This window comes from Talpa europaea, assembly GCF_964194135.1.
Source record: "Talpa europaea genome assembly, chromosome: 1".
Classification (NCBI taxonomy): Eukaryota; Metazoa; Chordata; class Mammalia; order Eulipotyphla; family Talpidae; genus Talpa; species Talpa europaea.
The window spans coordinates 108,632,773-108,659,276 of record NC_140073.1 but is presented as its reverse complement, the minus strand read 5'-3'; the positions used below and the strand labels follow the sequence as shown (position 1 = coordinate 108,659,276).

The 26,504-nt window shown below is 40.1% G+C and overlaps 1 protein-coding gene across 1 annotated transcript in view; it reads right to left on the bottom strand.

Moving 5' to 3' along the window:
* Positions 1-26,504, bottom strand: part of MYO3B (myosin IIIB) — a gene marked incomplete at its 3' end in the record, with an annotated part of 364,997 nt that overhangs the window by 236,140 nt on the left and 102,353 nt on the right. The window contains exon 7 of the mRNA XM_084258155.1: positions 24,235-24,300. Within this exon, the coding sequence (XP_084114281.1) occupies positions 24,235-24,300 (66 nt within the window). The remainder of the gene's footprint in view (positions 1-24,234; positions 24,301-26,504) is intronic.

Genomic DNA, 26,504 nt, shown 5'->3' with positions numbered 1-26,504 from the left:
TTTTACACCCCTCACCTTCTAGTCCCGAAAAGATGCTTGATAAATTTCCCAGTCAGTCCATGTTGGAATTGATTCAGGGGATTTTTCTATCTGTTGGTACTGGAGCTTTCAGCTACAGAAACCACAGGAACTTAGATTATCTCCATTCTGCTGCCTGCACAACTGTAAATGCCACCTCTGCCTTCCATGGGAAGAGATCAATCATTTGAATGTTACAGATTGAAGGGCCTTTTGTATGATCTATTATTTTTCCTAACAAAAATTTTAGGTGCACATGTTTAAAAAATACTATCTTCATGTCTTTACATCAGCAATGTTCCCTGAATTTCATGTATATTCTTCTCTCTGTGTGTACATATATACTCATATACAACTACTAAAGGAAAATAATGCTAATGCTTCCTTGAGCACCCTGCAAAAGGAAATTCTTGTTAGTAACACAGATCAGTCATATAGATGGATGGCCCATTCCTCCTAGCTGGACAGAGGTATAGAAAAACTGCTGAAATAAAAACAGGCCTGTTCTCTGAGAGTCCCTACTGAGGATGGACATGGTGGCTTCACAACCCCTGTCCCCAGAGCCTCCGTGGGCATGGTAGGATGGGAGTGCGGGAACTACTGGGGCCTCAAGGCCAAGCTGCCCAGGTCATAGTACATCTCTCATCACCAAACAGACATACCAGTACCCAAGTACATAGTACATCCCCCAAAACAGGGAGAGATTTCTTTATGGATCTCTCCATCCTGCTTTCATTTCTTTTTTTTTTTCTGGGGTTTTGTTTGTTTTGCTGTCTTCCTGTACTAGCTGTTGGAGTTTCATTTGACTACCCAGGTGTTCACTGAAAAGGGAAGAAAGAGCACCTATACCCACCTACTGACCAGTGGCAATACTTCAAATTAGCAAACTCAGAACTGATGATAGGAGAGAGAACGAAGAGAAAATTCATAGCATCTTCCACCTTAGGATAGGTGCCTTGGGACAGTGTTCCAGATGATGCCTGAAAACAACTTCCTGCTGGTATTCAGTTATTAAACCCTCCTAAAGAGGGTTTGGGAGAGACCAGAAAAGCCATACTCAAGTCTTATGAAAATAGATCTCTACTGGAGACTGAGGATAAAGTAAAGGTGCAATATCTTGTTTCATAGCTTTAACATCCAGTGGGGGAGAGCAAGGTTGCCAACAAAGTCATAAGATCATTTGGTATTTTAGAGAGGATCTATCTCGAGGTCACAGAGGGAGTAAGGTAAGGGGGACTAACTATTGAAGTGAAATAATCAGGCAAAGAAGAAACTAACAAGTGAATCTGTTGTCTTTTGAAGATGCAAAAAAATGAATATGGTAGGCATTTTACTATCTGGAAGCAAAGAGCGAGAGGATTTGTTCCGTCTCTCAGTAAGACCTGAGTGGGTTGAATGTCATACCATTGGATCAGCAAAACTGAAACTGAGTGTATAAGGGAAGAATATTAAACAGAGTTGTGACTTATCCAACTGCACTGAAGGATTTTTAGGCTAAGGGCATGAGGACCTTGAGGGTATAACCTTATTTTAAAACAATCTTGCATATATTTTTCTCATGGGGAGAGTCAGGCTAAATTAAATTATTATTTACTGATAAACAGAGGAAAGCTCTACTTCAGGGGCAGATAAGGTTAAAAGTTATGCATTGTTAGATACAAGGTCATTGGATTCATATCATTTCACTTGTTTAGCAAACACTTATTACAGAGTGTCAGAATTAGTCACAATAAATTAATTTCTAAAAATTATGACTTTTTCTCAAGGATCTACAATTTAATTGCAAAAGGAGGCAGACAAGAGAAACATAACAGCTAAAACCGGCGTTTGCTTATATATTTAGGATAAGAAATAACCACACAAAATCATAGGGTTTTGGTACTAAGGCGAGGAGATTTTCTATTCCAGCTCCCTCTTTTACAAGAGAAAGCTTAAGTCAAGTCCTGATGGTGAGGCCAGTTCTCGGACTTCCGTGAGAGAACCCTCCCTATTCTAAAATGTGTAGTTAAAATGGCAAAGATGCAACCAATGGAACAATATTAGGGTATATCTGGTGGGGTTGACTCTGGTTAGAGAAAACTTAGTGGAACTGGTGAATCTTGAATTGGGTCGGGGAGGTTTTTTTTTCAAGTTTTGGAATAAAATTGAACTCAATTGTTGGAGAAGAAGTAAAAGGCTTTTCAAGGCTGGGAAACTGAATGAGCAATGCAAGAAGCCAGACAAGGCAAGTAGTGTAGCCTGGAACTCAGGAGGCCACCAGAAAGAACACTCATCTTCACCTCCTAATTTATCTCCTTTGCATATCTAACAATTACTAAGTTAGTTCCTTAATCACTTTAACTAAAGTAAATTCTTTATTGCTTGAGACTTTGCAATTTGGTGCTAAAAACTGAGACTGTCTTTCAACTTCTTCCAGGCAGGGATTTAATGAATTAAGACAGAACTGATTGCTGGAATCCTTAAGAATTTCTAAAAACCCTCCATGCCCTTTCTAAAACTGAGGGAGAATTTTCTAACCTGATTTGGAGAACTCACATGGAAAACTAAGTTAGTTTTAATGTGCTTACTCATTTCAGTATTGCTTTTTAAACCAGGAATTGCAAATTTCAGTGCAGTATATTTTTCCCCTAGCCAGAGAAAGAGCAATTTTTACAAGAGAATGCATAAAATGTTGACTTCTTTACAGGAAGTAGGAACCAGTTCTGCATGAGCTGCATTGGATGACATGTAAGATGTTCCATTAAAAAAAAAAGCTACTACTCAGGTTTGGGAAACATTGGTGATTCTCTAAACCACGTTTGGAGTTTTGTAATGCATGTGAGCATATTAAATGTTCTTAGAAATAGAAGGGTAGAGAAAACAACTTAATTTAAGTCCATGTTTCCAAATTTACTTGGCTGCAGATCCTTTTTTGTATCAACATAAGTAGGGCCTTTACAAAAGACATCCTCAGCAGCTCAGCTGTAAGGAATCAGTAGAGGGCTGATCTCATCTCAGCTAACTGAAGGGACATACAGAGCTCCTAATTGTCACCATCATGTTTGAGACAGCATCTCAAAAGGGGGAAATACATTTCCAGAGTTCAGTTCTTTTAGAGACTTTTAATCTGGAAAAAAGAAATTGAACAAATTCTAGATTTAGGGATATTACTTTTTATTTAAAATCATAAGTTATTCATTTTTACAATCCTGAACTTTTTAAAATCACTTTTTTAAAAAAATCTGGATTGAGATGCAGTTCTGTCTGTCTTATGAGACAAAACACAAGAAATTTTTTTAACTACCATAAGATATGTTACCTGTGTTTATCCTGGATTTATAAAGTCATGATGGCTGATTTGAATATGATAGAAAAGTCCACCAAAAGAAGAAAGAATTAAATTCCAGGCTTGAAGGAAATCAATCCATTTCCCAATTTGAAGTTCTAGTACCTTCCATCATGCCTTCTTGGCTGAAGATTAATTCTCAGAATTCATTAGGTCACCACACTAAACACAGTGGTTGCAATTACTTGCTGGGATCTTCTAGTTTGATTTCTCCCGGAAACGGGGGGATAAAAGGAGACATTTTTAAACAAGAAACAAGGCTGGGCTTCTGCGCGGGGCTCTGGAGCCATGCAGCCTGTGCTCTTTGCACTCCCAAATGATAATGCTGTCGAGACACAGCTGCCTTGCCACTGTAAACTGCCATTTCATACCCAAAATATCAGATGCCTGCAAGGGGGAGCTGTTTATCAAAAGTCACAGCCGGATGTTTACCAATGAATAAAACACACTTGATAAGAGCAGCTGAAAATACTGGTGAGAAAAGCAGGAGGGTAAGCAAGCTTATTCCTCAAATAGATGCAAGACTAGATCAAAATTTGAGATTGATGTCTCACCCCCACTTCTTTTTTTAACAGTCTATGTTTTTATGCTTTCAATTGTTTTTTCTGGGTTTGCTACTCAAACAGTTAAGTGTTTCCCTAGGTACAGAATCCCTAAAGGCTTTTGATCTGAGCAAACATTTCCCTGCCCTGTGATGCATCCTGCTGCCCTGCAGTTCCTATCATCATCAGACAGAAGCCTGACTGACAAAGAGACCTCTGCATCAAGAGGAGAAAATCCTCCCGAGGATACACTAATTATAGGTTAAATATCAGAGCCCATGGTGCTGTCTTAGAAGGAAATTTCCATTCTGGAAGAAAGGACTATGACAAACACAGGCTATTTCCCAAGATGACTAATGCCTCAAAATAAGTCAGGCTAAGAAACTTGACATTGCCTGTGTTACTTTAGTGAAAAATCACCTTCCTGCTTGATGAAATATTTAAGTATATTTCAGTTTACATGAAGTTTACAAACAATGCATTTGGTGGTATTTTAAATATGTCTCACTGTCTCACTGGTGAGGCTGAGAGTGCATGCTAACTTCACAACTGTATTGGGGAGGTAGGGTTTTAACCTGAAACAGAGAACCAGGAGCACATTACTCAGGGAGGCAGGTCTGTGATTATCAATCAGAGAGAAAGAGTCAGTATTCACTAAGGGGAAAAAAGCCCTGAAAAGGTAGGACACAGGTTTTTGTTTTTTTTTTAAGATTTATTTATTTATGCATACAAATAAATGTCTAGGGTACAGGCCAGACATGCAGGGGGTGAGAGGATCTACCAGAGAGTTCCACAGAGTGGGGAACAGAACAGGCAGACTGACAGAAATACACTGCTGATGGAAGCAGCAGGCGAGACAGGAGAGGTCTGCTGCGCCATGCGGGTGACTCCCTGGCCGGCTGGGGATCAAACTGGTGCGGCAGAGGCTGTGGATTGCTTCACAGAGTGGCGCTTAACCACTTGCACCACCAGGGAGGCCCAGGACAGAGGGTTTTAGCACAGGAAGTTCAGTCTCCTTTTTAAAGTGGGTAATGGGAACAGATTCTATGTAGCAAAGTCAGAGAAAGACTGAAAGTTTACAGGACAACAGACCATCTTGCCTGAGATATTGTGACAAGGGGAATGCAATGCAAGGTGAGAAGGATCAGCAAACCATCCTGAACTTTGGTCAAAGCATCGGCACCAAAGGTCCAGCATGAGTTGAGGGGAACTCAGGAAGAAAAAACAAATGAAAACCAGAAAGAAAACATTGAATTTTCTGAAGCCTGAGGACCACAGAGAACCAACTTTTCTCAGAGAAAATTCAAAGAAAGTGACAAAGGTGAGAGAAAAATTCTAGGATGGTTTGAATCCAATAGATAAAATCTAAGAGCAGACAGAACAGAATCTCCCGGCAGAGTTAAGGAATGTGCACCAGGGTAGCTAAGAGATTCCACATGCAAAAAAAAAAAAAAAAAAAATGGGGCCAGAGCTGGAGCACCGCTTTAAGGCAGAAAGCTGCAATGTCTAACTCCATAGTGATCTAGGGTTCAGCTTGTGAGCACTGTGAACACAAGTATCTCTTCATTTTACTCTTAAGTCTTTGATCCCCTAATGAACATCAAATAATTCAAAAACTCCATCCTAATTGGTTGTGTTCATAGGGAAGAAGATATGGTAACAAAAATTCTAAACCCTCAAGCACTGCTTCCCTGGATGACAGGCTGAGGGCCGCAGCTGGGAGGGGCCAAGGGAAGAAGAGTAGACAGTGGACGTGGGCAGAATCAATTTGGGAGAAGGAAGGAGTAAAAATTCAAAGCAAGGAGGTGAAGTGCAAATGGCCAAGTAGAACCAGGTCTCAAGTCAAGATGGTCCTCAGTGGACATAGAAACTGTCCAAGGAGGGATCAGTGGATGTGTGGTGGTAGAGGTGGCGGTGTTATTAGTGTTGTTATTGCATTTCCTCCTTCTGTTTAAGTTGTGTTTGAAAGCCTCACAAAGCAGTTGCAAACGACTGGTGATGAGCACGCCCTCCTCTGGGCAAGGAAGTATCTAATTTTTGTGTCCTAGGTCTAAGGTAGTTTAAGGATTTTAACTGGTGGTCCCAACACACTACTTTCTTATTCTTTGTATACTTTATTTCTTTCTTCATTGGCTGGGAAAAACACCTTCAATTGGACAGATATTTTTCCAGGCAGTGCCAGCCTTGTGTTTCAATATGGCTTTTGGAAAAAAGTAAACCACTACTTCATTACACAGCCCCAACAACTGGCTTAATGGATTGTTAATATGTGTTCAAACAACACCCTCTGGTTCAAAGGGTTGGGGCAGGTGTGACCCCGGGCTGATGGGAATCCTGTGACAGCTCCTTCTCTCAGGCTGCAGCGCTGCTGCTTCCCATGGATCTGGTGATCTGCTGCTGCTGCAAGAGCCGCTGAGTGTCCACCGCAACTGTCAAACCACTGCCCCTGGGCCTCTGAGAGGGACTGAGATTGGCTACAGGTCAGCCCCAGACTAAGCTCACAAACCAGACCGGGCCTAGGCTTTCTTTAGCAGTCTTTGCTTCAAGTAATAATTAAGGAACTATTTGATTGAAGCCACTCAAGAGGATGAGCAGTGATCTGAGAAGGAAGTGTTGGCTGAATCCAGAACGAAGTGATGATGGAAAATGTGAATGGGTCAGGGCAAAATAGTTTAGATTCTGGCATCTATTTTAATTGTTACTATGACATATATATTATAATTATGTATATATTATGTTATATATTAATTTTAAACATATTATTTCTATGTTAATTTTAAATATTTAAAATAGTCTGTTGATTTTTTTTAAATAATAATATACTTAATGGCCAAACTCATTATTTTCCTAAATATGACACATGTACTCATTCATTTAAAAAAAGAGCACTTTTTATTGGGGTAGTGAAAAGGTTAGAATCCACCAAACCTAGCTGTACTTCTCAGAGGCAATGTGATGGATAATAGGCAAGTTAGTTAATTCTCTGTGTCTCAAGTTTTTCATCTATAAAATGGTAATAATAACATTGTGGGGAGTAAATGAGACAATGCATGTAAAATGGCTGGTGCAGAGTGAACACCAAATAAATTCCAGCTATGCAGGTCAGCCACTGTACTTGGTGGTAGGGACACAGTCAGTTAGTCCATTGGAGGAAGACAGCCATGGCCCAAATCCAAGTAGGATGAGGGCTATAAAAAGAAATGTTGACATGCAATGACTCCTTGAATTAGATTTGAATAATACTGTGCCCTCTAATTAGCTACTTTTTTTCCCAATGTGATTCCCATCACCAAGGACAAAATTCCTGTTTGATGGATGTCCTGATCAGAACTTTCAAAGTTCTGGGAGGAAAGAGACTTTTAGGACCTGTCAATTCAGCAAAAGTGAAAATCTTTGGCATTTTCAAGTTCAAGCCTTTGGGCAATCCTGTTTTTGAATGTCTGACTAATTTCTTTGATTGGAAAATCAATTCCCATTTTGACAAACAGTTATGGTCTGCTTCTTAGATCAGGCTTAGGTGCCTGAGGATATATGAATTCTAATCCTTCCCTTGATCCTACTTGCCACCCTGTCCAGAGTTAAATCCATAATTCTCATTTGTATGCATTTTATCTCTGCGAGGAGAAGCAAGGGACAGCACCCAGTAGTCGCCTACAAGAAACAAACAACCAGCTCTATAGTGCATGATCATTGCATGCTCACAATCACACCAGGACTGGGGTGAGGGTTAGGAGAGAAAGAGAGAAAGAAAAAAAGATATTTTATTCATCCATAAGACATGCATACAACATATCGCCTATGGTATATAGAAACATATCTTCTGTGGTAATACCAAACCTACACATATGAAGTATTTAGAGAAGCAGTTGGGATTGAATTTATGTACTCATTCAAAGACCTAGTAGGTATTTATTGTGACTGGTACTAGATCAAGGGCTTGTGGGAAAGGACACCTGGAGTGAGACCTTAGCTTTCATGGAATTTAGAAAATAAGTAGTCGAATAGATATGGACATAGATGAAAATAATTGAAAGCTACAAAGTGTAGGCACTGCAATAGCTTATACAAAGTAAATAATTTTAGCTAGGAAAATAATTGTTACACATGAGAGTGGTGTTTGCATCTTAAAGGATGTAACAATGAAAGGGATATTGGCAGGAAGTGCAGGGGAGAAGCATTTTGAGTGAGGGCATAGTAGGGATGGAAGCCCGTTGATGTAAAATCTTGGCATATATGGAGAACAGAGTGAAACAGAACAATGTATTGGAAGAGATAAGAGTAAAATTCTGGCCAGGAACATTTTCAGAACATAGAAGGCCATGCCCATGAGCTTATGTTTCCTTTCTCAGCCATACTGAAGAGGCATTTTTGAGGGGGGAGATAACATAATTAATCTTTGCTTTAGAAAAAGAATAGGCACCATATTAGAGAGTGAATTAGAGGTAGAGAAAGGGAAGGGGGTTCATTTTGGAGGCATAGGGTCTGAATTAAGGATTTGTGAGGGAAAGGTGAAAGCTGTCAAGAACTTAAGACAAGAGTGCAGAGAAAAAAGAAGCAGTCACCAGCGGAAACTTAGCCTTCTTAAATTTAATGAATGGATCAAAATCTGTGAACACAATTTACATTTTACCTTCACTATTCAATTCTAATCTCTCTCAGATGAACCCAAAAACTTTTAACTTACTGATTCAATGCTATCTTTTCAGTTTTTAACATACTCAACCTCTCTGTTCAAGCAGTCACTGATGGTCACCCTTCTTGAAACATTCTTTTTCCATTCTGGAGTGATGCTGCACCTCTTGGTTATTCTCTTAATTCTCTGACCACTCTTGTTCTTAATTCTCTGACCACTTATTTTCAGTACCAAATAAAATAAGATGACAAGGAAGAAGAGAAGGCATATGCTAAAGTAAAGAGTAGAGGAACTAGAAAAGCACTTAACACCCACAGGCTTGGTACTTGCTGCTGAACAACCCAGACTTTGCCTGTGAAGTATCAAATGTACTGAACTAGATAATACAATGAGGACTTGCAGCCTATGAATAAGGCCATCCCTATACTTGGACTCTCAATCCCGAGTAAGTCTGCAGATTCTACCAAAAAATAAGCTTGATTAATTACAATGTGCATGTTCTGGCACTAAGTGAAATTTTAAAGTGTGAGAAAACCAACATGAACTACTCCATAAAATTTACATATGATTTTTTATCATTTAATGATAATCATAAACCATACAGTTGACACACTTAATGTATACAATTCAGAGTTTTAATATGTTCATATCCTTGTATAATCATTACCACAATCAAATTTTAGAACATTTTCATCACCCCAGAGAGAATCCTATATCCAATAACCGTTACTCTCATTTCCCCTCAACCTTCCCAGCTCCAACTACCAATCTAATCTGTTTCTATGTATTTGTCTAATCTGGACATTTTATATGATATGTGTGGTCTTATTACTGGCTTCTTTCACTTAGCATAATGTTTTGAAAATTCATCCACATTGTGTGTAGATATTTCATTTTTTATTGTTTACCCATTGATCAGTTGATATTTAGATTGTTTCTACTTTTAAACTATGTCTAATACTGCTGTGAACATTTGTGTACAAGTTTTTATGTGAACATGTTTTTATTTCTCTTAGAAGTGTATATTACTGATCATATAATACTTTATGTTAAACATTTTGAGAAACTATAAGATTGTTTTCCTTTGTGATTATATCATTTTATATTCCCACAATCAATGTATGTAACTGATTTTTTTGATACATCATCTTGTTATAGAAATAACAAGGCATATTACTACAACAACATGTGTTTAAATAATTGAAGGTATAGGTAATAAGGCAAGATAAAAAATAAAGGTAGAAGAAAAAAAGGAAACAAAGGGGAAATTAGAGAAGAAAAACAGGAATGCCAAATATATGGGCAAATACATGGGCCTCCCTGCTGGTGCAAGGGTAACATTAAGACACAACCCATGAAGGTGTCCGCAGCCACTGCAGCACAAGTTCAATCCCCGGCCAGGGAGCTACCCACATGGCGCAGCAGATCTCTCTCCTGACTCGCCCGCTGCTCCCCTCAGCAGTGTATTTCAGTCAGCCTGCCTGTTCTGTTCCCCACTCTGTCTCTGGTGAATCCTCTCACCCCCCACACCTCTGGCCTGTACCCCAGTTCTTGTATGCATAAATAAGTAAATCATTAAAATAAATAAAATGCCAAATATATTACTTTGTTAGAGGTGGCCACAAATTACCTAATGGACTCTCTAGAAGCCTATAGGAAAGGAAAAATGCAGTCAGTCTATTCTATTTCTTAAAACCCAAGACATAAAAACAAACCAGCTGCATGAAGAATTGTGATATGAGGATGATGATGATGACAACGAGAGTGTAACGGTAAGGAGACCACAGATAAAGCTTTCTTGGGTTTTTAAAGAAATGACTTCATTTAATGAAATGAATGCTATTCCCTTCCAGTAAACATGGCTATGACTTTCACTGGACAATTTCTTTCTTTCTTTTTTTTTTTTAAAGATTTATTTATTTATTTATACAAGCACTGGGGTACAGTCAGAAGCGCGGGAGGGTGAGAGAATTCACCAGAGCCAGAAAGGGGAACAGAACAGGCAGACCTACGAAATACACTGCTGAGAGGAGCAGCGGGTGGCAGGAGAGGTCTGTGCGCCATGTGGGACCCTCGCCCAGCAGCCGGGGATGGAACAAGCACTGCAGAGGCTGCAGGCAGCTTCGCAACCCAGCGCTCAACCACTGCACCACCGGGGAAGCCCTGGACAATTTCTTATGATACTCTTCAGCCCTAACTGATTCCTTATATCTAGTAAAAATAATTCTCCCTGGGTGGCCAATATAAGGAAGTACCAAGTTCTCTGATGTTAATCCTGTGCAAAATCTACCAACAAGTTGGTGCATTTTTATAGTCAGGTCCCTTGATATGCTAATATGCTAAATGCAGTGGCCCAGAGGTAGCATCTACCCAGGAAGGGAAAGGAAGTGTATTAGGCTACCATGTGCTGTTCAATGAAAATGGTATGAAGATTGCTGAAAAAGTCAAACCCATGAATCAATAGCAACTCAGAGGAGGAGGCACTTTAATTCTGCAGGTAGAGGTGGGGGTAGGGAAGGAAGAGGACTGAAATATTGAACAAGTGGGCATGAAAATGATGACAATAACAGTTCCAACTGAAAGCTCAGACCATAGCACACTGTTGGCCTGGATGTGGGAGGAAGATTAGATTAAGAAGAAAGATAATGGCTTAGAGTTACAATGGGTTTGCTGGCATTGTATCTACTCACATTTAGCTCCCTACCCTTAGTGTGTTTTCTTTTTGGTAGATTTAAATTAACTAAACATTTCTCTGGTTGACTGTCAACTACATTATTATTATTGATGGCATGAACATCAAATTGGTGAAAATAAACTAAGCCAGGTTTTCATTAGCAAACTAACCACTACTAAAAGCCTAGAGAAAATCTTATCAGATAATTAGCAGCTAAAAATGTCTTATGCAAATCGGGATTTTGCACAGCTATTGGCTGTCTTGCTTCGTGTTTCCGAGGACACAAATGACCTCCACACCTGCTATACACCATCCCTTCGGCCCAATTTCTGAGCTGCCAAGGATGGTGAATTGCAAGGGGCAAATGATTGCTTCTGTTGCTCTTTGGAGAGACATTTCTTCCTGAGGAAGTGGCCACCCAAGGAAACCAGTTTAGTGCTTAGTCTCTGTGCTTTTAGACCAAAAATTGAACATTTCACTCCCTGGGGGATGTCAGTTCAGTACCTTGTTCAAGCACTAAATTTTCATAAGATAAAATATTTTTCTTTTTTAGGCAAGGGAATGAGTAAAGATACCAACTACCAAAGAGAGCCTGGGGAGTCCTTAATGCTCCTCTATTAATGTGAAGGAACAGAACAGCTCCATCTATTACATCAAAGCCTCATCAGAGACCCTAATCCTTTCAGAAAGGAACTCTCAGGCAGCCAAGCCTTTAATTTGCTGAATAATAGGCCCTCTGATTAACCCTTGCAAAGCACAGCACAGACGTTGCAGGCAACAAATGTTGGGGAGGAGGTTGGGGGAGGTTTGAGAGAAAAAGGAAATAAAGGAGATGGGGGGTTGGGATACCTCCTACTACCAAGCTTAGTGAGCTAACTCTGCAGTGACATATAATTATAGATGGGTGTGGGGAATGACTGTGTCACTAAACATACTCATAATAGCAAGTCAGCAACATGAAAGGCTCTTTTGGGAGTCACCCACCTCCTTCTAGAACAAGCCACATGCTCTGGGGAAAAAAAAAAAAAAAGCCCAGGATTGGTAGGAAAGTGAAAGGAGCAGAGGGAGTAACATCAGCTCAGACATTTCTCCTAGCAGAATATATCTAGTTTTTTAAAAAAGAAAAAGTGGTTGCTCCTCTTTGTGGGATTGTATTTCTAGAAGTAGATAACTGTATACTAAATTGTCAAGGAAGGGAAACAGGTCAGTGGGTTGTGGGTTTCACACTAGTGTGCATTCATAAATCATACACATATAAGACTTACTGCTTGTTGTATCAGATAATGAGGTGAATGATTGAATGTATGACATAGTGGTCAATTATCATGTGGATGATATAAATTCTATTGTGCTGAGGACATTTATCTCTGTATTGATCTGGCTTTGCTAGCAAGGATCATAAATTACCAGCCTTCTATAACCATGTGATAAATACTGTAATAACAGAATGTCACTAACTCCTATTTTCCCAATATCCAAATGGTTTCAGTTAGAGAAGTAAAATGCAGATATTGGGGTTTAATTTTTTTTTTATTTTATTGTCAAAAATTGTTTGTAGTGTGAAACCAAGGAGAAGAACCTGTCTGTCTCAAATAGAGGTGTGCTGGAGACAACATCCCTAGATATTATTGTTCCTTTTTTTTTTTAAAGATTTATTTATTTTTATACAAGAACTGGGGTACAAGCCAGATGTGCGGGAGGGTGAGAGGATTCACCAGAGACACAGCAGGGAACAAAACAGGCAGATCAACAGAAAGACACTGCTGAGGGGAGCAGCAGCCGAGATAGGAGAGGTCTGTCGCACCATGTGGGTATCTCCGCAGCCTTGGGGATCAAACCAGCCCTGCAGAGGCTGAGGACAGCTTCACAGTGCTGCTCTCAACCCAACCACCTAACAGTGAGATTAAATGTGTGATCCTCACCAGGGCCACCAGAGAGGCCCTATTTTTAAGTTTTTAAAGGAATTTTGTGAACTGATTAATGTTACATTTGGCAGCTTAAAATTGGCCTTGATGGGAACATTTACACTACTGAAACCGGTAAACAATACAAATCGCATGCCAATCTCACCCCATCAGTTGTTAAAAATCACTCCTGTAGACTGGAGATCCTGGGGGGAAACTGATTGCCCAATAATTCAAACACACTGTTATATGGGCAGAAATCACCTTTTACCACTCTTTACCTCAAATTCTTTTTCCCCCATATTTCCTGTCTTCTGTTGATTAATCAAGTTTTTTTTTATAGCCCCCTTCCCCTTCTGTTGGTTTAGAAACTAGATATTGTTTTTTTATATTTTAGTAATTATCCTACATGTTTAACATATTTGCTGAACTGGAAACTTCCCAGTAATTCTATCCTCTTTTTGAGCACAAGAACCTCTGTACGCCTTAGCCACACACTGAACACTGCCCCCTCTCAAATTTTATGATTGTCTTCAGTTAGTTTTTACATATCTTACCCCAAGTAGTTTTCCTTCTTATAGGTAATAATTACTTGTTTCATCCTTCAGACTGCTTCATGAAATTAATTTCAATGAATTTACACTTAATTTTTTTGTTTATTTTTGGTGGGTTGTCTTTCTACCCTTTCATCATGTGAACTCTTGGATAACACAAGTATAAGCTACACTTACCCTTGTTCAGGTCCAGGGCAATCATCACTAAGTGATTATGATCAGAAAATCATCTTGGACACGGCCTCAGAATCCCAATGTACCAGCCTGGGAAACTGATCAGTTGGTCAGTGTTGAGACCACCTTGTCATCTCTTCCTATAGTAATTTATTCCTCAGAGAGAAATGTGATCAAGAAAGCTTAGTGCAGAATGTGTATTTGGTTCCTAAAGTCCTCAATAAAGCTCAACAAATCATTGACTATTACAGAAATAGCCTTCTTTTACTATTGGATGGTTGGCTTGGGAAGAATAACAACATACACCCTTAACACGTTGTGATGATGCTCAACGATATTTAAAGGATCACACATTTAACCTCACTGTTAGACTCCTTACTCACAGTTTAGGAAGCAGAGGCTTGAAGAGATCAAATGACTTATGGTCAAGTAACCAAGTCAGGGGCTGTATTGACTTCCCAGGGATTTTGTGACAAGAGTATCACACAACCTGAGTGGCTTAAACAACATGTATTTATTGTCTCATAGTCAGAAATCAAAACTAAAGATTGGGGGCCTTCTTAGGGGCCTAGGGATTAAGTCTCAGCACTATCACCACTAATGTCTGAGTTTAATCTCTGGCCATGGAGCTAACACATATATGGTGCAGCAGACCTCTCCTGTCATGCCTGCTACTCCCCTTACTAGTGTATGTCAGTAAATCCACCTGTTCTGCTCCCCACTCTGTCTCTGGTGAATCCTCTCACCCTCCACACCTCTGGCCTACACTCCAGTTCTTCTATGCAAAAAAAAAAAAAAAATAGTTACAAGGGAAGGATCTCTTCCAGCTCTTATTTCTGGCTTCTGGTAGTTCCTTAGTTTGTGGCAAGGAAATTCAATCTTCATATGATGTTCTTTCTATGTGTATGGGTGTTCAAATTTCCCCTTTTTCTAAAGATACCAGTTATGTTGGCTTAGGGACCTATCCTACTCCATGATAATCTGTTTTAAATAATTACATCTGCAATGTCTCCATTTACAAATAAGGTCTGAGATAGTGAGGCTTGAAATTTCAACATTTGAAATTTTAGGGGAATACAAAAAAAAAGAATAATCAAAGCTAGGCTATCAGAACATACATGAGGAACACTGCTTGAGTATATGAATTTAAAATTTAGACCTCTCTTAAAGGCAGGAATTCTCATTATTCACCTTTAAGTAAAAGTATTCTTTAAAACTATTAAATAGTCCTTCATACCAAAAATCAATTAACTGGATTTCCCCCATTTATGACTTGGTTTGATAGCTATATCATGCATTAGATGACCCTAGGATTTTCCAAATTGAAATACTGAGGTCAGTGGAAACCACACACTAACTAAAAGGAGATGGAATCTATGATGACTCATTGTATTTAAAATTGCTGTTATAAATTTTGAGTTCATTTTTAAAAAATAGTCCTTTTCTCATTAGTGGCAAAGGGCTACGTCTGTTATTTTTATCTCTGCCAGAAATCATCAGTAGGCTGGAAGAATGTAGTACTGGTGACATGAGCCTGCATTTCTAATTAAAATTCTTTCTGAAGCTGAGCCAAATTTTCTTCTACACTGGAGCCTGTGGAAACTATAGTGGCCAGGGGACCTAGGAGCAGGCAGGAAGCTGGGGGCTTCACATCAAAAAAGAACATTACAGCTCCTGGAAGACTCAGCAGAGGTACTGACTGGTCACTCCATGCTCCCACTTTGTCCTTACTTCTCCCATCTTTCCCAGGCCACAGATCAGCCTTGGTGAGGACCATAACTGCTTCTCCTCAAGATGCACTTCTGTTGTGACTCATGACCTCATGAGTCCTACCAGTTCCCCTTCCTGATCTCATCTCTTTTGATGGCACCACTACTGTAAGTCAGAACATTCATCTTTCATATCTGTTAAGCTCTCAATCTATATCTCACTTAATTCTGGCAACTGTCTACAAAGTTCCATGACTGCAGACTGCTATCTGCCTATAGACTCTCCACTCTCCTCAGGGGCAGAGCCCTGGTATGAACCTAGGCTACCGCTGCCCTGTTAGGTGACACTGCATTAGCTTTGTTTGCAGCTAACTGTTGCCAGGTGATTGAGTCACAGCTAATGATATGTTAAATGAAAATGCAAGGAAGTCTTCTTAAAGAAGGCTTTCATTTTTCTCTCCTCCCTCTACCTTTAATAAAACATCTAAATGTTGGCACGCCAGCAGTCACCTTGGTCCACGAGGAGGGAAATCATACTAAATGAGGCAGCCTGAGCACAAAAGCTGGGATGGCTGATGTCAGGCCAGCAGTACATACATAACCTAACTCCCACCCCATTTTAAAGAGGGAATTAGTAAGTCTACCTTGTCTAAACCACCGCTACTTAGGATATCCTATCACTGCAAACTCTCTTTTATCCCAAGCTGTTATTATATAAGTATTAGTACTCACATTTTATAGATGAGGAAACAGGTTCAGAAAAGTTCAGTAATTTGCTCAAGGTCAAAAAATCAAAGTGTCAGTGTTAGAATACTATTTGACTTCAGGCCCAGTGCTTTTCATGTCTTCACTATACATTCCCTAGAAAGACCCTCTGGCATGCTGAAAACATTGCTGTCGTGTTTAATTCTTCCCTCTCTGCAGCCCCTGTCTACTCATATAGTTAGTTGCGCAGCGCTGTGGGTTCTGCCTCCCCAGGACCTGAAACCCACCTTCTGTCCCACTGCTCCTTTCCCATGAAGAGGCCTAGCTGACAGCAGCTGACAGGTGGAGTCCTCAGAGGTGCATGTGCCCCAGGATAGAGAAAGAGGTAGGACTGTTTGCAGACCAAACAAGTAAAGGTAAGTCTCAACTTCAGGATTGCTTCTGTTTTGACTCCTGCTGGAGCTGATTCTCTCAGGCTGAGTTTGAGGGGGCCCCGGGTACTGTTGCTGTTAAGGGAAAATGGAGGACAGAATGAAGGGGTGGCGTGCAGAAGGTGAGTGAGTGTTAGAGGTGTGACCTGTGGAAATGAAGGAGCTGAAGTCTAACGTAGACAGCAGAGTAAAATTACAGAAGCGTCAAGGGTAAGAAGGTCATTGACACTTTCTTCTTTACTTTTCTGAAGAAAAGGTGTCACCTATTTATTGCTGAACCAGTTTATTAGTACAGAAATATAGAAACTAGGAGAGAGATTATTTTTCTAATAAAAATGTCCTACTGTCCAGACTAGTGGTAAAGTTTTCAACTTGATATGGTGAAGTGCTTGTGACCCTGACATAGCATCAACACGTGTGCTCATCTTATGTGCATTTCCTTATAAATCTTGACAAGTTTTTTTCATCTCCAGTGCCCTCTCTTGGAGTTGTACCTGATTTATTATCGGTTTTCATCCAAATACATAGGGGACGGGATGATTCTGCTTTTGTTTCTTGGTCTGGAATTGATTAATCCTAAAAGTGAGAAGGCACAGTAGAACAGAGTCAACTACACACACCATAATGCCAGAGAGAGAGGTGGTGCCACTATTACCTGTGGTCTTGGGATTCTTAGCTCCTTACTACCTCAATATCTATAAAATGGGAGAATATCTGAACTACCTCATAGGATTGTGAGGTTTAAGTGAATTAAATAATGTGTAGGGCACAGCTACTGACATCAGTAAAATTGACATACGCTATTTTATTATTATTACTATTTGCCAAGTTCTATAACGGGGAAGGGGGAGGTTCCAGCGTCCCTGCCCCAGAACTCCAAACAAAGGGTATAGCTGAGCAGGGCAGAGCAGAAGTTGCAGAGGTGACTGGGAGAAAGAAGGAGGCAGGGGCCTCCGCAGTGGCGCAGCGGTTGAGCGCTGGGTTGCGAAGCTGCTCGCGGTCTCTGTGGCGCCAGTCCGATCCCCGGTTCGATCCCCGGTTCGATCCCCAGCCGATCCCCGGCCGATCCCCGGCCGATCCCCGGCCACTGGAGGAGGGTCCCACATGGCGCGCAGACCTCTCCTGCTGCCCGCTGCTCCCCTCAGCAGTGTACTTCGGTCCTTCTGCCTGCTCTGCTCCCCTGCTCTGGCTCTGGTGAATTCTCTCACCCTCCCGCGCTTCTGACTGTACCCAGTGCTTGTATAAATAAATCTTTAAAAAAAAAAAAAAAAAAGGAGGCAGGATGGAGAGGAAGAAGATCTGGAGGAGGCACATGGAGCAGAGGGACATGTGAAAAAGCTGCACTTGTGTCTTGGCCTTGGACTTGTGCCAGCGACCTGGGAACAGGGAAAACACTTGAAACATGTGGATGAGAGCTCCGTGGGGAGGTTTACCTTATTGGCAGTGTTCATCTTATTTTGCATTTTGCTCTTTTCCTTCCAGATTTTTCTGGCCCCTTCTGCCCTTTTCCTTTGAGTCAGGAGGTGCCTTAGAGTTTTGGCAAACTTTTGGGCCCCAGTGGCCCTGTTTTGAGCCAATCCTATTTGGCTGGGCATTTACCCGCAAGGGGATAGTGACTTTAGGTGCTTGATTTGGAAACTATTCTTTCTCTTTTCTTGATTGCACACTAATTGTGTTACAGTTCCTTTCCATTAAAGTTCTTACTCACTAGAGTATGTTTTGTCTTGATGAGGTGGATGGCAGAACTTATTCAGAGAGGTTTGGGGTCCTCTCCCTGCCCTGTAACAGATCTACATACATATATAATTTAATCCTTAGAGTAACCCAATGAGGTAGGTATTCTGAGCCCTGATTTGATAAATGAGAACCAAGGGTCAGAGAGATTCAATATCTGCTCCACGGTGGCACAGCTAGTACGTGAGGCAGCTGGATGCACACGCTGCTCTTCCACAGCTGCCTCTTCTTGATAAGCCAGACAGCCAACTGGGGAGGAGGGGAGGTGGACAGGCTTTGGGCAGGCTGACATGAGCCACACCCCCACCGCCCCACACTCCCTTCCCCCAGTACATATGAGCATAAAGTCAGTGGAGAGTTCACCATCACTCTTGTTTATTTCAATTGCACTCTTTTGATTTATATTATGACATTCAAGTAGGATTTTTTTAAAAGAAAAAAGGAAAAAAGAGGGAGAGGAAAAGGGGTATAGGGAGGACAGTCCCAAAAAAGTATGTACTACCCTTATCTAAAAGTCACCTGACATAATGTGCCAAAAGTACTCAGGTGAAATCTCTGACAAATGCTTCAGATCGGTTTTTTTTATAAAATCTAAACTTGGCTTCTACAGGAAATAAACAGAACTGGCTGACAAGAGTCTGGAGTACCCCCTTCACTAAGTCTTGCTTTTTCTGAATGTAGCGAAAACGCTCATTGCCACAGTTGCAAGGATGACAGTCTGTCCCAGGTATGTGTTGATACTGTACCACGTTTCAAATGTCAGGTCACACGGAGCCACTTCTTGGCTCACACCATGAGAAAACCAGATTTTATCGATTGAGATTTTAAGTGGGGTATAACGAGATCAAATTGGGTCCTCAGTGTCTTTATATGATCTATCTGATAATCTAAATTAGAAGCTCTTCGGGGAGATATAACCTTGAAATGCACAGCTTTATTTGTTCTTCTCTTGAAGATAAAAAAAAAATCCCAACTTTTCAAAATGAGAAAGGGATGCATTTATAAGTATATTGATCAATATATGTTAAGGAGAGAAGAGAATTTGGGTTTTAATTAGAATTTTGCTTTTATTTTGAGCTTTTCCATGAGTTTTTATTAATTCACTAATTCCCTGTAGCTCAAGAGATGCTAATTAATTCAAGAAGCCATAATAGCTAATCATTGGCTAAATAAATCTAAAATGGAGAGAGTGTGTCACTGGAGATACTGCTGCTCATTGTAATTAAAATTACCAATTTGTGAGGTAATGTAAATAAAGGTTATTGTATCCAACTCCAGGAAATATTAACCCTTTGCATGACTACCTGCAAATCACCCAGACTTAAAAAGCCAAGAATATTTGTGAGACTTAACAACTACAGAGTTAAGATATTTATCATTCTAAGTGTGTTGTTCACGGACATTATAAAACCATGTGGAATTAAGCTGCCTTGAAACACAATGGAGAATGGTGAAAAGCTGAGAATTGTTTCCTTGAGGGGAATGCAATTAATGTCAGGGAAACAACCAGCCCAAAATGGTTACCTTCATAAACATTAGGCCTAGAGGGAGGGAAAAAAAAAAGAGTTCCAGGCCTGAGCTTCAATTTTTAAAAATAAATATATGAAGATGCCTATTAGTGGTAGTTTTATAGCTCAGAGAGATCCATCTGGTGCAACTGCCTGCAGCCATTTGAAGGAATGGGAATGTTGCCTAACTAAATGGTAGTGCTACTCAGGAAGCTCACTCTGAGAAATACACACCTGCACACTAAGCTGGTCAAGACTGTCAACTCAGGAAAGCAGTGTCTGTGTGGGCAACCAAATAGTTCAGGTCCAAAGCTGAGCAGCACGGTACTCTTTGTTCATTTGCCCTTGTCCAGGAAAAATTAATTCATCTTTATTGTCTCACTAATCAGTTCAAGAGTTATGGATGATGAAGTTCTAAATCTAATTGCTAATAAAACCACAAAAGTTCTAGAGGCAAAATGAAAATCACAGCTTTCATATACCTTTGGCCAAAGGATAGGAGGTATTTTTGTAGTTTAGTCCAAAGACCTGAAATTAGTTTGAACTTAAAATAGGAAGTGACATTCATTAGTACCAAAATGACATTGGCAAAGGAAAATTATCCTTATCTGCTCAAAAGGCTACTCCTGAATGAAGCCTTTTGACAAAACAGAATTCTGGCCAGGACTTGAACCAGATAAACTTGTTATGCAAATAGCTTTAGCCATAGGGGAAAGGGCTGATAATGAAATCTCTAAAGCCAACCACACTTTACAGAGGTGACAAAAAACATCAGGCAGGGTCCTAACATATGAATAAAAAGCAGTGCAGAATTTATGTGAGCATCATGTTTAATTTATCATAACTAAGCCATCAGGAGTCATGCTTTGACAAATGCATAACTAACACATACAAATGAGTCAATTATCACTAACGACTAAAGGTTCAGAACCAAACAGGCTGACTTTGTTTTTACTTTTAACCTTCTACATAGATTTACTAATAGGATTTCAGACTTTCTTAAAATCTCTCCAACTGTCTCCAAATTAAGAGGGTTAAGAAATAAATTTGAAAACCATTAAGCCACGTCTCACACCCACTTCACCACCTAAACCCTTGTGCATAGTCTTCCATCTCCCTCCCTCCCTTTCCACCGCCCCTCCCCCACACTGCCCTCCTGTAGCCACTACTATAATCACTGGGCTGCAGCAAGGCCAACCCATTCTGACCACTACAGCAATCAATTAGAAGGCACACTGGTCTTTTGGAGATGACTATCAAGGACCAAAAAGACAGAAATTATTGAACTGACTCTGCTACATGGTTCAGGGTCACATGGGGAAAAGGCATTGGCGGTTTCAAGGCTGTTAAAGATTTTCTAGTTCTATTTATTCTTTAGAGAAAACCATTTTAGTTTAATACAATGCACTATGGTTCAGTCTACAAAGGGAATTAAAGCAATTATCTGGATAATTCCAGCTAAAAACACTTTCCCGAAAATTACCAGATAATCATCTTCCTCGACCCAGTCCCACCAACAATGAAAAACTTATAATCGGAAGGTCATAAATCCTCCGTCCTTCCCAATATGAACATGATAAGTACAAAGGCAAACTAAGGCTCTTTAAATAGACATTTCTAATCCAGTGAATGTCATTGTTTATATTTAATTAGAGATTTGAAATAGTAAAGTCAAATTACATTTGGTAGGATGAGCAATGGCAGCCTGGGGTAAGCAGAATTGTCTATGAACTTAAAAGGTATTATTTGGGTATAGTGGGTAAGCTTCTCTCTAAAGATATAATAAGTATTCCCTAATCTTAAGAGGGACATTCTTAAAATCTTACAAAATCTTTCATGGTTGAGGAATCTAACATGCCATGGAGATACAGGATTGGGGAGTTGAGGTCAGGGAAGAAAATCTATCAACATGTATAATACATATTTTCACTAGAAACAGTAAGGACAACTCATTAGAGAAGATTGATGGCATTTTGTTATATCTACATTATTAATAAAGCACACACTTTACTCGTTTACCTTTTTGCTTTATTAGAATCTCTTGTGCTTCTTCCCTCCCCTGCAGTTTCAACAAGGTAGTTGTTCTTTGCTCTTGACAGTATATACACTAACGTCATTGTTTTCTGTGGTTGGTCCTCCATTCTAGTACCAAGACCTTTCTAAGTTTAAAGCAACTAGAAGTCTCAAAGTTGGGGCAAACATTGAAATGGGCATATATTAGGATTTGCCATGAAGAAAAGATTCAATGGTAGGGAGGGATTTCTATATTTTGTTTAACCCTAAAATCCCAACCATATTATCAATGATGTGCCTTTAATTCCTAAATCCATCGGACAATACTGTGCTTAGTTTAAGAATAAACATACTTCTGAAAAAGTATACAGAAGCCAGATTTTGGTGAGTCAAGTCACATTCTAGAGGAATCACAAGAGCTGGTATAGGAAGGTGTACTAGTGAATATGTAATGGGTTTTTCTAGGCCAGCAGCTCAGAGAAGGGCAATCAAGGGTATCGATGAGAAGCAATGGAAGGAAAAAAGAAATTTTGGGGGTTTAACCTTTGCTAGCAAAGCACTGGAACTTTAACCCAGAATTTCTCTCCCTGTGGGTGCTCTGAAATGTGATCCCAGCCATCAGTGTGTCTTCAGCTCTTTCTTTTTTCCCCCTCCTTTGGCTCTCAAATCTGAAAGTGACTTTCTGCTCCTATGTCAACATTGCCCCTCTTCCTACATCTGCTGTTCTTCTCAAAACTTGACTGTGGTCCCTTCTGACACATTAGACAGTCTGCAGAAACATCAGAATGGGGCTGGAAAGGCAAGGAAATGTCCTCCACCCCTGGCTTTGAACTTCAAGGCCATGTGCAAACATAGCCTTTCTTGGTAGAATTCTTAACTCCTCTCTCATGAGCAGGATAGCACAAAACCAGGAGGGACTAGACATGCAATTTCAGGGACCTTGAACTATGTTGCATTTGAAGTGAAATTGAAATATATAGCTCCTTATATAACACTTTTGGGGTCAGATATATTTTGGAATTCAGAATTTTATCAAATTTTATAAAGGTAAACTGGTATATTTACTGTATGTTATGTAACATCCCCAGCAGGATCTGGGGCAGCACACTATAATCAAATACATTAATATATCTGCAGCAATTCACATGAATATTCACATTGCATGAGATAAATAAGGACTAAAAATAGCCTCACATCATTTTAGGTCATGTGTTGCCACCAAATCAGTTCACATAAGGTCAGGACTTGCAGTAAAGACTCAAGTACAAAAAATCTTGTTTTTCATAATTCTTTGGATTTCAGAACTGAGGATAAGGGATTGTTGATCAGTACTGTGATTAATCAAAGATGATAATCTAGAGACCCGTTTTGCTTCTTTACCCTGCCTCTATGTGGACACTAAGGCTGCACATAGGTAGACATTAGAGAAATACCCTGTTTCCTATTTGTCAGCTATTTTGGTCACTCTTTTTCTCCTCTCATGACTTCTGACACTTGATACACCAGACACTGAGGGCTGCTCTTCACAGTTCCACTCCTGGATATGGCTTTTATTGCCTGGTTTAGATTCCTGTCCTCACAGTTAGCCAGGTCCCTACCACAGTCCCTTCCAGGACACTAAAGTCTTCCCCAGCTTTGGAACCAGTGCAATCGTCTGCCAGAGACCAGGTCAAAGGTCATGTTCCCAGCACTGAGTCACCACCCTGTTGGTGGTGGTGCTGGCTCTCCTCCTGCTTTAGTAGCATTCAATCTTGCTACTTTCTGGTAATAGAGCTTTCACTAAGTATGTCACACATCAGCTGGATTTTCATTTTGTTCCAGCCCTAGCTAAGTCTCCTTACTAGAGCTCAGTCATGAGATTCTACTTTGCCCCCTCAATCATTCTGGGAACTAGAACCCTCCTTCTACATCACAGATCGTACTGGAAAGTTCAACTTAAAAGCTACAAAACCTCTTTTGAAGGCTGCCACCCTGTCTGCAATCTGATCCTAGAGTGGTTTCCAAATTCTAGCTGTCGAATCTCCTCCCTTATTAAACAAGACACATTGGCAATATCTGTCCCAGGACAAAGTAAATTCTCATAGAAATATGAACCAAACGATTAGGAGGACTGCTTATATAGTCAAGAGTCAAATGGAACATCATATTTTCCAAATCCTACAGAGGGATCTTCTTTCATTTCCTGGAACAAATTCTGTATGATAGCAGGCATAACAACTACTAGCACCAAGTGAATTCCACACCTTAGATTTCTCCGATCACTGTCAAGACCTTGCTGGATAAGCTATTTTCAGTGGAAGAAATACTCACTGTGAAATAAAGTGGTTGAACTCCTCACACCATTTTTCTGGGTGAAGTAAAGTAGGTGGAGGATTTCTGAAAAACAAAAGCAATTTTTTTCTTTAAAAAAAAAAAGGTGTTCTGTTAAAGGCAAAATATCAACTTTAGCTTACAGACATCATTCTAAAATAGCTCCAAAAATTTATTTTCCCCCAGTGGGATTCATTCATTAGAGGTAAATTTTAGAATATCCGTTCCTATTGGCTTAGTTCTTCATTTTCATTGATTGTAGGCCTACTGTATCCACAGCTTTCTACAGGACTCGTGAGGATTACACAGATTAGGAACAATTCCTTGGAGAGCAGACATACTGATTAGGGGTGATACAAGCATACAACCACTGTGACTGAGAGCTGAGAATTATTAGTGCCATAAGAAAGCTATAAACCTAATGCAAGGGCCTTTAGAGAAATAGGCTTTCAATTTTACAGTGTTTTCAGATAATTATGCCACCATTTGAATTAATTACGTGATGCATTTAAAGTATACTGATAAATTTATCGATCATGTTTTAACCATTACTTAAATGTCAACGTTCACAATAGGCACCGGAAAAAACAAAACAGTTGACAGTGTCCCAGATCCTAATAGGTTACTGGACAGACATTTAATATAACTAAGTATTGGTGGTCCCAGAGAGCTAGAGAACTGCTGAGAGACTGTGGTAATCAGACCACATGGTAGGGTGGCATGGTAAGAAGGCAGAAAAAACAGGCAAGTGAAAAGCCTTATATTTTACTGAATACTAACCTAAAGAGATTGGTTTTTTTTTTTTTTTTAGTTTTGATTTTTTAAAAGATTGATTTATTTATGCATATACAAACTGAGGTACAGGACAATGAGAGGATTCACCAAAGACAGAGTGGGGAGCAGAGCAGGTGGATTGACTGAAATATACTGTTGAGGGGAGTAGTGGGTGAGACAGGAGAGGTCTGCTGCGCCATGTGGGTTGCTCTCTGGCCGGCCAGGGATCAAAATTGTGCTGCAGAGGCTGCAAATAACTTCATAGTGTTGAGCTTAACCCCTTGCGCCACCAGGGAGGCCAAGAGATTCAGTTTTAAAACCAGAAGTGGTATTACCTTTAAGTGATAATATTTTTCTAGCCATAATTGCAAATAGGCATTTGTGGGCAAGTCAAGTTCAGTAAATAAAGAAAATTACATTTCTGCACACCTGAATTAGGAGTATAAATTTTAAACCCATTGTATCTGATCATTATTTTCACCTAGGTCCTGACTTCTTCCTAAAGCCATAGATTATTCAGCTTCAATAAAAGGAAGAAGAATGGAAGCAGTGAGAATAACCAGAAATAATCATGTATCAGATAATTCATTGCAAGTTGCCTCTCAATACCCATTCTCTTCTAATTTCTTATGGTACAATTTCTTTTCGGCACAATGATGCCATATAAAGACTATTTTGTCAAGTCTCCCTGATGGCATAGGGGTTAAGTCTCAGCACTTACCACCACAATGGCCTGAGTTCCATCTCCGCCAGGGAGCTGACCCACATGGCACAGCAGACCTCTCCTGTCTTGCCCACTGCTCCCTTTAGTATATTTCAGTAGACCTGCCTATTGTGATCCCCACTCTGTCTCTGGTGAATCCTCTCATCTCCCACACCTCTGGTCTGCACCTCAGTCCTCTAGGCAAAAATAAGTAAAATCTTTAAAAAGAAAAGACTATCTTGTCCTGAGTTACTTGCAGCTAGATGTGGTAATATGACTGAGTTCTGGACAATGATATATAAGTAAAATTGTTCAGCAGTGTTTCAAGAAAGTCTTTTTTTTTTTTTAAAGATTATTGTTATTTATACAAGAGCTGGGGTACAGGTCAGAGCCTTGGGAGGGTGAGAGGATTCACCAGAGAGCGGGGAGCAGAACAGGCAGCCTGACTAAAGGCTCTGCTGAGGGGAGCAGCGGGCAAGACAGGAGAGGTCTGCCTCGCCATGTGGGATTCTCCCTGGCCGGTCGGGAATCGAACCGGTGCTGCAGAGGCTGCGGACAGCTTCAGTGTGGCGCTCAACCAACTGCACCACCAGGGAGGAGGCCCAGCAAGAAAGTCTTCTTAAAAGAAAGGAGACATGCCATGTTTCTTCTTTCCCCTTTCATCTTCTGGAACATGAATGAGATGGCTAGAGTTTGAGCAGCCATTTTGGACATGATGTGAATTTGAAAATGAAAGCCATAAGCTGAGTGTGACCAAAAAAAAAATAGATAGAAAACTGAACTCTAATCATAT